We start from the raw sequence: 13,275 nt of genomic DNA, 5'->3' as shown, positions 1-13,275 counted from the left end.
TCCCGGCTACTCGGGAGGCTAAGGCAAGAGAATCGCTTGAACCCAGGAGGCGGAGGTTGTAGTGAGCTGAGATCACGCCACTACCCTCCAGCCTGGGCAACAGAGAGAGACTCTGTCTCAAACAAACAAAAAAGATCATTACTAGATCTGTATCTTGGTTGCCATTAGGGTGGGAGGATTAAAAAACCCACCTTCTCCAGAGACCCTCCATCCGCCATCCTCACCTGCCATCCTGAACCCCGCCCAGTGTGACCTGCGTCTGACCTCCAGGGGCACTTACCATCTCTAGATGAATACGTGCTTTGCTTTGCGGCTTGAATTTCACCGAGGTCGGATTACCCTGCTTCAAGGCAGGGGCGACTTTAGACCTGGCCCCAGTAGGAGTTTCAGGAAGGAAAAATGACACACGGTTTTCAATTTCTATTTCAAGTATATGAGAAAACTTGACTGTAATAAACCTAAGAATGGAGTTCACAGTCCCGGTGAAGGGCCCCTGGCCTGGATATCTAAGTAGCTAGTTCTCATGGCCGCGAGAAGGACACCGCTGGCTGGGTGAGCATTCCACTTAATGTACAGCTCTAGGCTGTACACGGGCACGGTGGCTCACGCCTGTAATCCCAGCACTTTTCGAGGCCGAGGTGAGCGGATCACCTGAGGTCAGGAATTCAAGACCAGCCTGGTCAACACGGAGAAACCCTGTCTCTACTAAAAATACAAAAATTAGCCAGGTGTGGTGGTGGGTGCTGTAAGCCCAGCTACTGGTAGGAGAATTGCTTGAACCGGGAGGCAGAGGTTGCAGTGAGCTGAGATCGTGCCACTGCACTCCAGCCTGGGGGACAGACAGAGACTCCATCTCGTAAATAAATAAATAAATAAATAAATAAAGTGCAGCCCTCCCAAGATCCCATCCCCTCCTCCTGCTTTCTCTCCACAGACCACAGAATCATTTCACACGCTGCTTCTCATTTTTCCTGTTTCCCTCCCTAGAATGTAAGCTTCACGGTGCGCGGATTTTTGTCACCACATTCCCCAGCATGAGGACAGTACCGGGCACCGAAGGGGCACACGACAAGTATCTGTTGTGAACGCATAAAAGGAACGGGATAAAGGCAGACAGGGCATGGGAGTCCAGCCTGTGACAGGAGCACCAAATATTTTCTTCCAACTGAATTATGGGAGTAGAATCTGCTCAGAAAATATTTGTCAAGTATGGCTGCGTGCAGTGGCTCACACCTGTAATCCTAGCATTTTGGGGGACCAAGGCAGGCAGATTGTCTGAGGTCAGGAGTTCGAGACCAGCCTGGCCAACATGGCAAAACCCCATCTCTACTAAAAAAAAAAAAAAAATTAGCTGGGTGTGGTGGCGCATACTTGTAGTCCTAGCTACTCAGGAGGCTGAGGTAGGAGAATAATTTGAACCCAGGAGACGGAGCTTGCAGTGAGCCGAGATTGAGTCACTGCACTCCAGCCTGGGCAACAGAGCAAGGCTCTGTCTCAAAAAAGAAAAAAAAAAAAAAAAGAAAAGAAAAAAAAAAGAAAATATTTGTCAAGTAGGACTGTCTTCTAAACTATTTTTCAGTTGAGCATGGTAGCTTGCACCTATAATCCTAGCACTCTGGGAAGCCTAGGCAGGAGGATGGCTTGAGGCCAGGGGTTTGCGCCTAAGCAACATAGCAAGACCTTGTCTCTATAAAACAAAATAAAATCAAAAGACCTCATCTCTATAAAAGTATTTTTCACTGGCTTCTGCCTCTGTATCAAAAGGCTTGTTTATAAAAGCAAAACTCTAAATGATCAAGTAAAATTTTAAGAAGACCTCCTCAGATCTTAAAAACCAAACGACAGAAAATAGACTTTATTCCAAGACAGATTTGTAAAAGATGTTTTTAAAGGGAAAGGCAAGTCACGCTACTAAATCAAACGTTGTTCACAATTTCTGGATCTCCCTCCTCCGCCTGGCACTGCAGCTGAGCCTTGGCGGATGTGCTCGGGGCCCTTGGCCCACAGGAACTTGGCCTCGATTCTCTTCCTGAGGGGCTTCTTAACTTTGCCAAGCCAGGCAGTGAGCGTGGTGGGAGGCTGGGGCTGGCGCCCGCGGATAGCTCCAGATGGAATCCCAGGCCATGGTGCTTCTGGTGTCCCCCCAGTGAGCTTGCGGTGTGGCAGGCGGCCAGGAAGGGCCATAAGCAGACTGGCTTGAATGAAAACCGAGGGCCGAAGTCAGCCTGGCTCCCTCGCCTAAGCTGGGGCTCGGTCCGAAGCACACACATGGCCTTAGCCAGACACAAACCAAGAGACTGCCATGACAGAGGGAGGAGAAACCTCCCGAGCATGGCCTTCAAGCTAAGCTTTCCTAAGACGGGCTTCTCAGGCCAGACGTGACACCAGACACCGTCGCATGTTACTTGGAGAGAGCAGAGACGCGCGGGCCACAGCGGCCCACCAAAGGCTGCTGTCCTGTGCTGAGTTCCGCAGGCCTCACCTGCGATCCTCCTGGGAGGTACCCGCTAAGGGATTCAGGAGACAGCATCACACTGCACACAGGGTCCTCTGCCACCACCATCCAAGAACCCCGGGGGGCTGGCCACGCGCTAGCCTCTGCCACGCAGTGCCAGTGTTTCCCAGGCCAGGGCCGCCCAAGCAGGTGAGGGAAGTTTAGATGAATGACTTGGCCAGGGTCACCATGTGGTCCACGCCACACGCCACATCCATGGGCTCCCCAGGCATCGTCACCTGAAAAATAAGACCCAGCATACCATGAGTGGGGGTGGCGCACCCGGAGGAGGCAGGCACTGGTGTTGGCCAACTGGCCCTACCTCTCAGTAGGAGACGGTTTCTCTGAGCCGTGGCTCCCTCCCCTCTGGGAATGGGGGCGCTTACGCCTCCCCAGCAGGTCCATCAGGACAACTGCATTTGGTCATGTAGACAAGGCCATCCCAACTCCCTCCAGTCAACGGCAGCCATCGCCATTCACATCAGCCTGAGAGGCCACGCTGGGCAGGAACACAGGCCTGTATGCATTCCTGGAACCTGCACGCCCCACAGGGGCTGCTCCCCTCTGACCCTAACCCCAGCAGGCTCCCTGCCCCCAGACCAGGTGTTCAGAGATCTCTCCTGGAAGCCACTGCTATGGCTCACTAAGAAGCTCCAGGGGCCGGGCGCTGGAGCTCACACCCGTAATCCCAGCACTTTGGGAGGCTGAGGCAGGCGGATCATGTGAGGTCAGAAGTTGTGAGACCAGCCAGGCGTAGTGGCGTGCGCCTGTAATCCCAGCTACTCGGTAGGCTGGGGTGGGAGAATCGCTTGAACCCAGGAGGTGGAGGCTGCAGTGAGCCAAGATTGCACCACTGCACTCCAGCCTGGGTTACAGAGTGAGACTCCGTGTCAAAAAAAAGCTCCAGAAACCCTTTCTCTTGCTTTGCAGGTCCAGTCTGGGAACCAGACCTCACTGGCTCAGCATCTCCACTCATCTCTTTTCTTCCTTTTTTTTTTTCTTGAGACGGAGTCTCGCTCTGTTGCACAGGCTGGGGTGCAGTGGTGCGATCTTGGCTCACTGCAAGCTCCGCCTCCCGGGTTTACACCATTCTCCTGCCTCAGCCTCTGGAGTAGCTGGGACTACAGGCGCCCGCCACCTTGCCCGGCTAGTTTTTTTTTTTTTGTATTTTTTTTAGTAGAGACGGGGTTTCACCGTGTTAGCCAGGGTGGTCTTGATCTCCTGACCTCGTGATCCACCCGTCTCGGCCTCCCAAAGTGCTGGGATTACAGGCTTGAGCTACCGCGCCCGGCCTTGAAAACTACTTTTAACTGATTTCTTATTAACTTTCCAGAGGTTTGTTTTCGTTTTAAGAGACAGGGTCTAGGCTGGGCACAGTGGCTCGTACCTGTAATCCCAGCACTTTGGGAGGCCGTGGCGGGCAGGAGTTTGAGACCAGCCTGGCCAACATGGTGAAACCCCGTCTCTACTAAAAATGCAAAAATTAGCTGGGTGTGGTGGTGCACACCTGTAATTCCAGCTACTCGGGAGGCTGAAGTAGGAGAATTGCTTGAACTCAGAAGACAGAGTTTGCAGTGAGCCAAGATCGCACCATTGCACTCCAGCCTGGGCAACAGAGCAAGACTCTGGCTCAAAAACAAAAAAGAGGCACGGCTTCACTTTATTGCCCAGGCTGGAGTCTAGTGGTGCAGTCACTGCAGGCTTAACCTCCTGGGCTCAAGCGATTCTCCCACCTTAGCCTCCCAAGTAGCTGGGACCACAGGCACGTGCCACCATGTCTGGCTAATTTTGTTTGTTTGTTTGTAGAGAAAGGGGTCTCACTATGTTGCCGAGGCTGGAGTACAGAGACACAACCGTAGCTCACACCACAATGTCGAACTCCTGGGCTCAAGATATCCTCCCATCTCACCCTCCCAAGTAGCTAGGACTACTGGCGTGCACCACTACGCTCAGCTTATTTTTGTATTTTTTTTAGAGACAGGGTATTGCCATGTTGCCCAGGCTGGTCTCGAACTCCTGGGCTCAAGTGATTCTCCTGCCTCAGCCTCCCGAAGTCCTGGGATTCCAGGCGTGACCCCCAGGCCTGGCCTTCCAGAGGTTCTTTATGCACAAAAGCAGATATGCGTCTCTTTTTTTTTTTTTGAGATGGAGTCGGAGTTTCACTCTGTTGCCAGGCTGGAGTGCAGAGGCACGATCTCGGTTCACTGCAACCTCCGACTCCCTGGTTCAAGCGATTCTCCTGCTTCAGCCTCCCAAGTAGCTGGGATTACAGGCGCGCAGTACCATGCCCAGCTAATTTTTGTATTTTTCGTAGAGATGGGGTTTCACCATGTTGGCTAGGATGGTCTCGATCTCCTGACCTCGTGGGCCACCTGCCTCGGTCTCCTGAAGCACTGGGATTACAAGCGTGAGCCACCGTGCCCGGCCTTCTCTTCCTTTCTTAAGTGCCCACTGCAAAGGAAGTGCCCCTGCCTGGCTTGGCCCGAAGACCCCTGCCAGGATGCTGGCACCTGATCTACTGACCAGGTCCAAATTCGACCACCCTCCCCTGGTGGCAGCACGCAGCCAGGTGGTGTGACAGCTGGAAAGGGGATCTGCCACAGTCTGTGGAGTTTACCGAGCTTAAGAGGGAAACCGCCTAATCCAGATGGCCTGGCCCTAAAAGCCGAGAGGCAGCAGGCGCCGACCCTGGAGCTTTGCGCCTACGCCGGGAGACAAGACCATTAGGGACTCCTGGCCACAGGCAGATGGATGCTGGAAACCAAGTCATGCTGTCCTCCCCCGGCCTTGTCCCTAAACAAATGAATGTCTCTAGCAGAACCTATTACAGGAATCACTAAACAAACAAGAACGGGGCCCAGTGAATCACAAAGGCACGTAGATGCAGAAAGCCTGTGAGGCTGGCGGGAGAAGACAACAGGCTGCCTCTGCGGTGACTGGGCCCCGACCGCCTCTTAGCAACCTCCGCAGCCATTAGGGAGCGCTCTATTTACCTTTCCCGGGAAAGTGCGCTTCCTCACTCATCAGCTGCACTTAAGCCCCCAGGTCCTTGCTCTGGCCATTCAAGCCCAAAGCAGAGGAAGCCAGGATGGTCTCTGCTGTGGTTGGTGTGGGCAGCGAGGGCTTGGCTCCTGGGAGCCCTCCCTGGGGACCAGTGTGAGGCTCCCCAAGGTTCCAGCTCCCCCTGGCGGACAATCTCACATGGTCTCTGAACTGAGTCCAAGAGGAGACTGCCCTCAGCCATGTTTTATTTTTGTCCTAGGCAAGGTTAAATGGCGTTTTTCTTTTAAGCCAATTTACACTCACAGCTCCACTGCTGAGGGAAACAGCTCCAAAACCCAGAACCATATTTAGCCTCGGTGACTCTCTTAAAAGTCTCAGCAGAATCCATTTAGGAACATTCCTATCCACAATTACAAGTTGCTAAAACAAACGCCCACCAGGTGAAAGACGGGGGTGCGGGAAGAAGGAACCCTGAGCAATGAGTCCCTCGTGGGGACAAGAGAACCCGGGAAAGGGAGACTGCTCTGGCGCCCAGCTCTGCAGTTCAACGGCACCAGCTTTTGCATATATATATATATATATATATATAATTTTTTTTTTTTCAATGAAAAGGAGTCTCGATGTCACCCAGGCTGGAGTGCAGAGGCGCGATCTCGGCTCACTGCAGCCTCTACCTCCCGAGTTCAAGCAATTTTCCTGCCTCAGCCCCCCAGGTAGCTGGGATTACAGGTGTGCGCCACCATACCTGGCTAATTTTTGTTTTTTGTTGTTTTGTTTTTTCTTTTTTTTTTGAGACGTCGTCTCGCTCTGTCGCCCAGACTGGAGTGCAGTGGCCAGATTTCAGCTCACTGCAAGCTCTGCCTCCCGGGTTCATGCCATTCTCCTGCCTCAGCCTCCCGAGTAGCTGGGACTACAGGCACCCACCACCTCGCCCAGCTAGTTTTTTGTATTTTTAAGTAGAGACGGGGTTTCACCGTTTTAGCCAGGATAGTCTCAATCTCCTGACCTCGTGATCTGCCCATCTCGGCCTCCCAAAGTGCTGGGATTACAGGCTTGAGCCACCGCGCCCGGCCTAATTTTTGTATTTTCAGTAGAGACAGGGTTTTACCACGTTGGCCAGGCTGGTCTCAAACTCCTGACCTCGTGATCCGCCCACCTCAGCCCTGCAAAGTGCTGGGATTACAGGCGTGAGCCCGGCCACTTTTGTATTTTTAAATTTTTGTTTAGAGACCAGGTCGTGCTCTGTTGCCCTGGCTGGAGTGCAGTGGTGTGATCATAGCTCACTGCAGCTTCCAACTCCTGGGCTCAAGTGATCCTCCTGCCTCAGCCTCCCAGGGAGCTGGGATTACAGGCACACGCCACTGCACCTGGGTCATTTGTGTTTTGTAGAGATGGAGTCTCACTATGTTGCCCAGGCTGGTCTTGAACTCCTGGCCTCAAGCAATCCTCTTGCATCTGCCTCTCAAAGCGCTGGGATTATAGGCGTGAGCTACCACGCCTGGCCTGTGCCCAGCTTTTAACCTCACTCCTCTCCTGCTTAGTTAGAACCACCTAGGTGGGTACATACATAGACGAATAAATAAAATAATTTTTTTTTTTTTTTGAGACAGTCTCACTCTGTCGCCCAGGCTGGAGTGCAGTGGCACAATCTCGGCTCACTGTAACCTCTGCCTCCAGGTTCAAGGGGAATCAAGTGATTCTCCTGCTCAGACTTCTGAGTAGCTGGGATTATAGGTGTGCACCCCCATGCCTGGCTAATTTTTGTATTTTTAGTAGAGATGAGGTTTCACCATGTTGGTCAGGCTGATCTCAAACTCCTGACCTCGTGATCTGCCCGCCTCGGTCTCCCAAAGTGCTGGGATTACAGGGACGAGCCACCGCACCTGGCCAATAATTTAAAAAAAAAAAAAAAAAACCACTGGCCAGGAGCAGAGGCTCACGCCTATAATCCCAGCACTTTGGGAGGCCGAGGCAGGTGAGGAGTTCGAGACAGCCAGGGCAACATGGTGAAACCCTGTCTCTACTAAAAATACAAAAAGTAGCCAGGCATGGTGGCACATGCCTGTAATCCCAGCTACTAGGGGGGTTGAGGCAGGAGAATCGCCTGAACCCAGGAGGCAGAGGCTGCAGTGAGCCAAGATCGTGCCACTGCACTCCAACCTGGGTGACAGAGTAGGACTCCGTCTCAAAAAACAAACAAACAAACAAAAAGAACCACCACCTAAGACCCAGGGCCATGGATGCAGTCATATAAGCGAGGCTGGAAGTCAGCGAGCTCCCCAGCTGTGTCTCCAGACCCCATCGGTCCTGACCTGCCGGGCCCATGGGGAGGGGAAGCACTGTCTATAGGCAGAGTCGCAGGTTCAAATTGTACCCAACCCGCTCAGGGGCCGTGAGACCTGGGGCAAGCCCCTTTGCTCCTGACATCGGTGTCCCCGTGTGCGCACTGTGGAGGGAGCAACCCCACCCTCAAGGTGTCTGGAGGATGAGAAAGAATGGACGTCAGGTGCCCAGCACACTGTCCATGCCCTGTCCTCCCCAAAGCCAGGCTGGAATGCTTGTCTGTGGAAAGCCAGGGCGCTCCCTGGGGGATGAGGGGTGAAGGCCATTCCACACCCCCTCGTCGCCTGCTGTGGGTCCACAGCATCCCCTCTTAGGTCGGAGGGTCCTGAAAGGCCAGACAACACCTGGTCGAATGTTCCTTGCCACTGCGTGCTGCCTTATCTCCACACCAGCTTCAGGTTTGCCCAGGGAGGTGGGTGACTGTAGAAAGACCATTTCTTTTTTGTTTTTTGAGACGGAGTCTCGCTCTGTCGCCCAGGCTAGAGAGCAGTGGCGCGATCTCGGCTCACTGTAAGCTCCAACTCCCGGGTTCCCGCCATTCTCCTGCCTCAGCCTCCCGAGTAGCTGGGACTACAGGCGCCCGCCACCACGCCCAGCTAATTTTTTTATATTTTTAGTAGAGACGGGGTTTCACCGTGTTAGCCAGGATGGTCTTGATCTCCTGAACTTGTGATCCACCCGCCTCAGCCTCCCAAAGTGCTGGGATTACAGGGTGAGACACCGCGCCCGGCCGGAAAGATCATTATCTTAAAACTCAGAGGTAACTGAGTCCAAATCCTGGCTCTGACTCCGACTTAGATGTGTGATCCTGGGGGAACCACTGAACCTCTCTGAGTGATGAGTCTTAACATGTAGCAAAAAAACAGGTCCTGGAAAGGTTCTGGAAGCAGAGGTTTGAATCAGGTGGCTCAGATGTCGCCTCTCGGGCCTACATACTCAGAAAAGGCCAAATTCTGTGAGTCTAGGAATAACTAGTTGGTACCAGTGCATGAGCTACAAGTGAAGTTTTACTCTTTTTTTTCTCTTCTTTTCTGGACTACTTCTTAAATGATGTAATATATCCCCTACGGACCATTAATTTGAACATAGTTGTTTTAAAGAATAAAGATCACCCAGGCACAGTGACTCATCCCTGTAATTCCAACATTTTGTGAGGCCAAGGTGGGAAGATCGCTTGAGGCCAGAAGTTTGAGACCAGCCTGGGCAACATAGTGAGACCCCATCTCTTAAATAAATAAATAAAATAAAACAAATAAATATAAATAATAAAATAAGCCGGGTGTGGTGGCACATGCCTGTAATCTCAGCTATTCTGGAGGCTGAATGAAGCAAGAGGATCACTTGAGCCCAGGGGGTTGAGATCAACACATAAGACCCCATCTCTTAAAAAAAAAAAAAAATTATTTGGGTGTGGTGGCACGTGCCTGTCATCCCATCCCACATCTCAGTTACTTGGGGGGCTGGGGCAGGAGGATCGCTTGAGCCTCGGAGTTTGAGGCTGCAGTGAGTTGTGATCTCACCGTACTCCAGCCTAGGCGACAAAGCAAGACCCTGTTTCAAAAAAAAAAAATAATCCCGGGCAACACAGCAAGACCCCATCTCTACAAAAAATACAAAAATTAGCCAGGTGTGGTGGTGCAAGCCTGTAATCCCAGCTACTCGGGAGGCTGAGATGGGAGGATCACTTGAACCTGGGAGACAGAGGCTGCAGTGAGCCGAGATCCTGTCACCACACTCCAGCTTGGGTGACAGAGCAAGACCCTGTCTAAAAGAACAAACAAACAAAACAAAGAAAAGAAAAATCACTTGTAATTTTTTTTTTTTTAAGTGAGACATCAGAAGGAACTGGACCGTCCCACCCCCAATCCAAAGAGGACAGGGGTCGAGGCCACTCCCTGCACAAACACTTAGGGGCTCCCTGAATGTGCAAGAGGCAGGACAATGGTTTGGCGCCAACTGCCGCCATCATGGGGACAGGCTGGGGTGCTCTTTTCCCGATGGTACAAATGTGTTTAAAAAGCAAATGACAGCCAGGCATGCACCTGTAATCCCAGCTACTAGGGAGGCTGAGGCAGGAGAATCACTTGAACCTGGGAGGTGGAGGTTGCAGTGAGCTGAGATCGTGCCCCTGCATTCAAGCCTGCGCAACAAAGCAAGACTCCATCTCAAAAAAATAATAATAAAATAAAAATAAAAAGCAAATGACCAGAAGGACACTTGGTTCGTGGAGAGTCAGGGCAAGTGACCCAGATGGAATGTCAAGGGGATCGGGCTCTGGCCACTCCCTGCCCGCACAGGGACCAGCGCTTTGCACAAGCCCCTTGTGGCAGGGGCAACATGACCTGAGTCAAATCTCAGGCTGATCACTCTGCTTTGAAGGAAATGAGGGCAGGGGGCAGACCCTCGTCAGCATTCTTTCACCCAAAACCCGGCTGCTTTAACTGTTTCCCAAGCCCGCCCTCACAAGGAAGTCCTTTTCGAAAGGAAGGGCTAAGTGAGAGAAGAGAGGAGTCAGTGAGAAAGCAGTGGGCATGTAGATGATTGACGTTCACATTATCTGAGCTGCATCTACTGCCTGACTCTCCGTTCCTCACAGCAGCGGTTTCCAGGCCCAGGAGAAAGCCGGCAAGGCCCAACACCTTGGGAACAACTCTATTATACAAACACTTTTCCAACAAGGCTAAAGTCGGCCGGGTGTGATGGCTCATGCCCGTAATCCCAGCACTTTGGGAAGCTGAGGGAGGCAGACTGCTTGAGGCCAGAAGTTTGAGACCAGCCTGGGCAATATAGCGAGACCCCCATCTCTACTAAAAATACAAAAATTTGCCAGGTGTGGTGGTGTACGCCTGTAGTCCCAGTTATTCAGGAGGCTGAGGTGGGAGGATCACCTGAGCCCAGGAAGGTCAAGGCTGCAGTGAGCTGTGATCACATCACTGTAATCCAGCCTGAGTGATAGAGTGAAACTCTGTCTCATAAAAAGCAAAAATAAAAAACAAAGTTAAAGTCTCCATTTCAACTTGCTTTCTCAGAGCCTCCACCAATGGTGTTGAAAAAAAAAAATATATATATATATATATACACACACACACACACACAGATACATACATATATATATACACACACACATTTCTTTTGCAAGTCCTTTTTTTTTTGAGACAGAGTCTCCCTCTGTCGCCCAGGCTGGAGTGCAGTGGCGCGATCTCAGCTCACTGCAACCTCCGCCTCCCAGGTTCAAGTGATTCTCCTGCCTCAGCCTCCCCAGTAGCTGGGATTACAGGCGCCTGCCACCACCCCTGGCTAATTTGTTTGTACTTTAGTAGAGACGGGGTTTCACCATGTTGGTTAGGCTGGTCTTGAACTCCTGACCTTGTGATCTGCCTGCCTCAGCCTGCCGTTGGGATTACAGGCGTTAGCCACCGCACCCGGTGCAAGTCCTTTTTAAAAATGCTTTTCACGGGGGAGGGGGTAGGGATTGCATTGGGAGTTATACCTGATGTAAATGACGAGTTGATGGGTGCTGACAAGTTGATGGGTGCAGCACAGCAACATGGCACAAGTATACATATGTAACAAACCTGCATGTTATGCACATGTACCCTAGAACTTAAAGTATAATAATAATAAAAAATAAATTAAAAAAATAAAAAAAATGCTTTTCACAATTTCAAAACAAATTAAAATGCAACCTTCTGATAAAGTACACCCATATGCATCCTGCACACACACGCATGCACTCACACACACACACGCACACACGCATACGAGTTTCTATGCAGAGACTATCTCTGGAAAAGAACATAAAGAAACCAGGACCAAAACTGGAACGAAAACTCTGGAACAAAACTGGGTGGTGGGAGACTTATTTTCCATAGTATATTTTTTTGTACCATGAACATATGTTTCATGTTCAAAAAACCCCAAAAACCTCCTTTTTTAGAATGCCTTAAAGAACTGACTTAGTAAACAAAGCAAAGGTAAACTACAATTTTAGAATGAGTCTCTCTTCCCCTGTAATTCTGGAAGGAGCCTTTTTGTCTAATTGCATACTACCGCCCCTAAGGAAGCGACTTCATTTTTTCACTTCATGGCTGCGGTTGGACCATCTAAATATTAAACATCCTGCTTTCTTTGAAATTCATTGTGAAGCATTCCCCTATGTGGGCTTCTGTAAACAGCTCCTAGTGTGCCGACTTCATCGAGTATCTCCCCCTCTCTGGAGCCTCACGGCACCCTGCCAGAGCCTTGCACCATCGTGCCTCTGTTTCCCCGCTCCACCCCAAGGACGGCCTCCAACAGGCCTTCTTACAGGACTGGATGCTTGGGTGAGCCACTGCCTCCAACCTCCCACTCAGCGGGCCGGGATGGGTTGACCCAGCTCCTGCACCCCGAGAGCCTGGTGTCACTCCCCCGCCCATCACACCATGCAGATGTCCCACGGGTATCTCATGGGAGTCACCACAGAGCGTGCTATGGCGTGGCATGCTGCACTGGAGGAGCGTAGCCAGGACCCGGAAGGGGGAGCAGGTCCCGTGGCCCTCGTCCTGGCCCAGCTGCACGCAAGGTGTCTGCGGTGACGTCAGGTGACTCTACTCTCAGCATCCATTCTCGAGACTGCCCCAGTCAGCCTTACCCTCCATGGGAAATACTGGTCCTCCAGGCGACCGATTCCCAGGCAGCCTCGGATGTTCTTGCCCCATACAAACAGCTCTCCTTTGTCTGCAAAGGGAGAAAAACAGGGCTTGGTTGGCACTGTGTGAAGAACAAGTCTCCAAGGAGAGGATGGGTCATGAGAACAGGCTTTCTAGAACCAGATACCTACAGAGCCCACTGTTCAGCTTTCACCAGGTGTTCATGCTTTCTTTGAAGGCAAAAGTAAGGGTCAGAGATGCTGCCTCCATATCGAAAACAGGTCCACGCCCAGGACTTCTGCTGTATCCACCCATGTGGGAGATGAGCACGTAAATGAAGATGGGGGCTGGGGTGGTGCATGGAGCTGGGGTCTGGGGGTGGTGCACAGGGCTGGGGGTGGTGCATGGAGCTGGGGTCTGGGGGTAGTGGACAGGGCTGGAGGTCACTGGTGCACACAGCCCACTCTGCTCACCCCTTGTGCCCCGCCTACAATCATGTGCCACCAAACTCCGCCCTCCACACCCTGGGCTTCCTGATTTGGCAGTGAAAAGTAGAACAATTTGTCATTCCTGGATTGACTGTCCAAATTTTGGGAGCATTTGGCCATAGGGCATCTAATGACCGAGTACCTGCTTGTGCTGGGTCTAGGTCTGTGTTTCAGGAGCTGGGGACAGGCTGGAGACGGAACAGACAGATGATTTTAATATATGTTTACAAACTGTAAAAACTGTGAGGAAGAAAAAGTACAGGATGCTGTAAGAGGTCAACCCAGGAGATGGCCTCTCTCAGCCCGGCCTTCAGGTGGG

The 13,275-nt window shown here is 51.7% G+C and overlaps 1 protein-coding gene across 2 annotated transcripts in view; it reads right to left on the bottom strand.

Annotated features, from left to right (window-relative positions):
* Window positions 1-1,827: 1,827 nt before the first annotated feature.
* The window catches only part of RCC1L (RCC1 like), a 36,691-nt gene continuing 25,243 nt past the window's right edge, over window positions 1,828-13,275 (bottom strand). For both annotated transcript variants that reach the window (XM_005549410.5, XM_074034821.1), the window contains 2 exons: window positions 12,471-12,556; window positions 1,828-2,733 (listed from right to left, as the gene is read on the bottom strand). In XM_005549410.5, the coding sequence (XP_005549467.2) occupies window positions 2,656-2,733; window positions 12,471-12,556 (164 nt within the window). In that variant the 3' untranslated portion in view covers window positions 1,828-2,655. The remainder of the gene's footprint in view (window positions 2,734-12,470; window positions 12,557-13,275) is intronic.

Source organism: Macaca fascicularis, chromosome 3 (assembly GCF_037993035.2).
Source record: "Macaca fascicularis isolate 582-1 chromosome 3, T2T-MFA8v1.1".
In the NCBI taxonomy this organism is placed as follows: Eukaryota; Metazoa; Chordata; class Mammalia; order Primates; family Cercopithecidae; genus Macaca; species Macaca fascicularis.
This window is presented reverse-complemented; position numbering and strand designations above follow the sequence as displayed.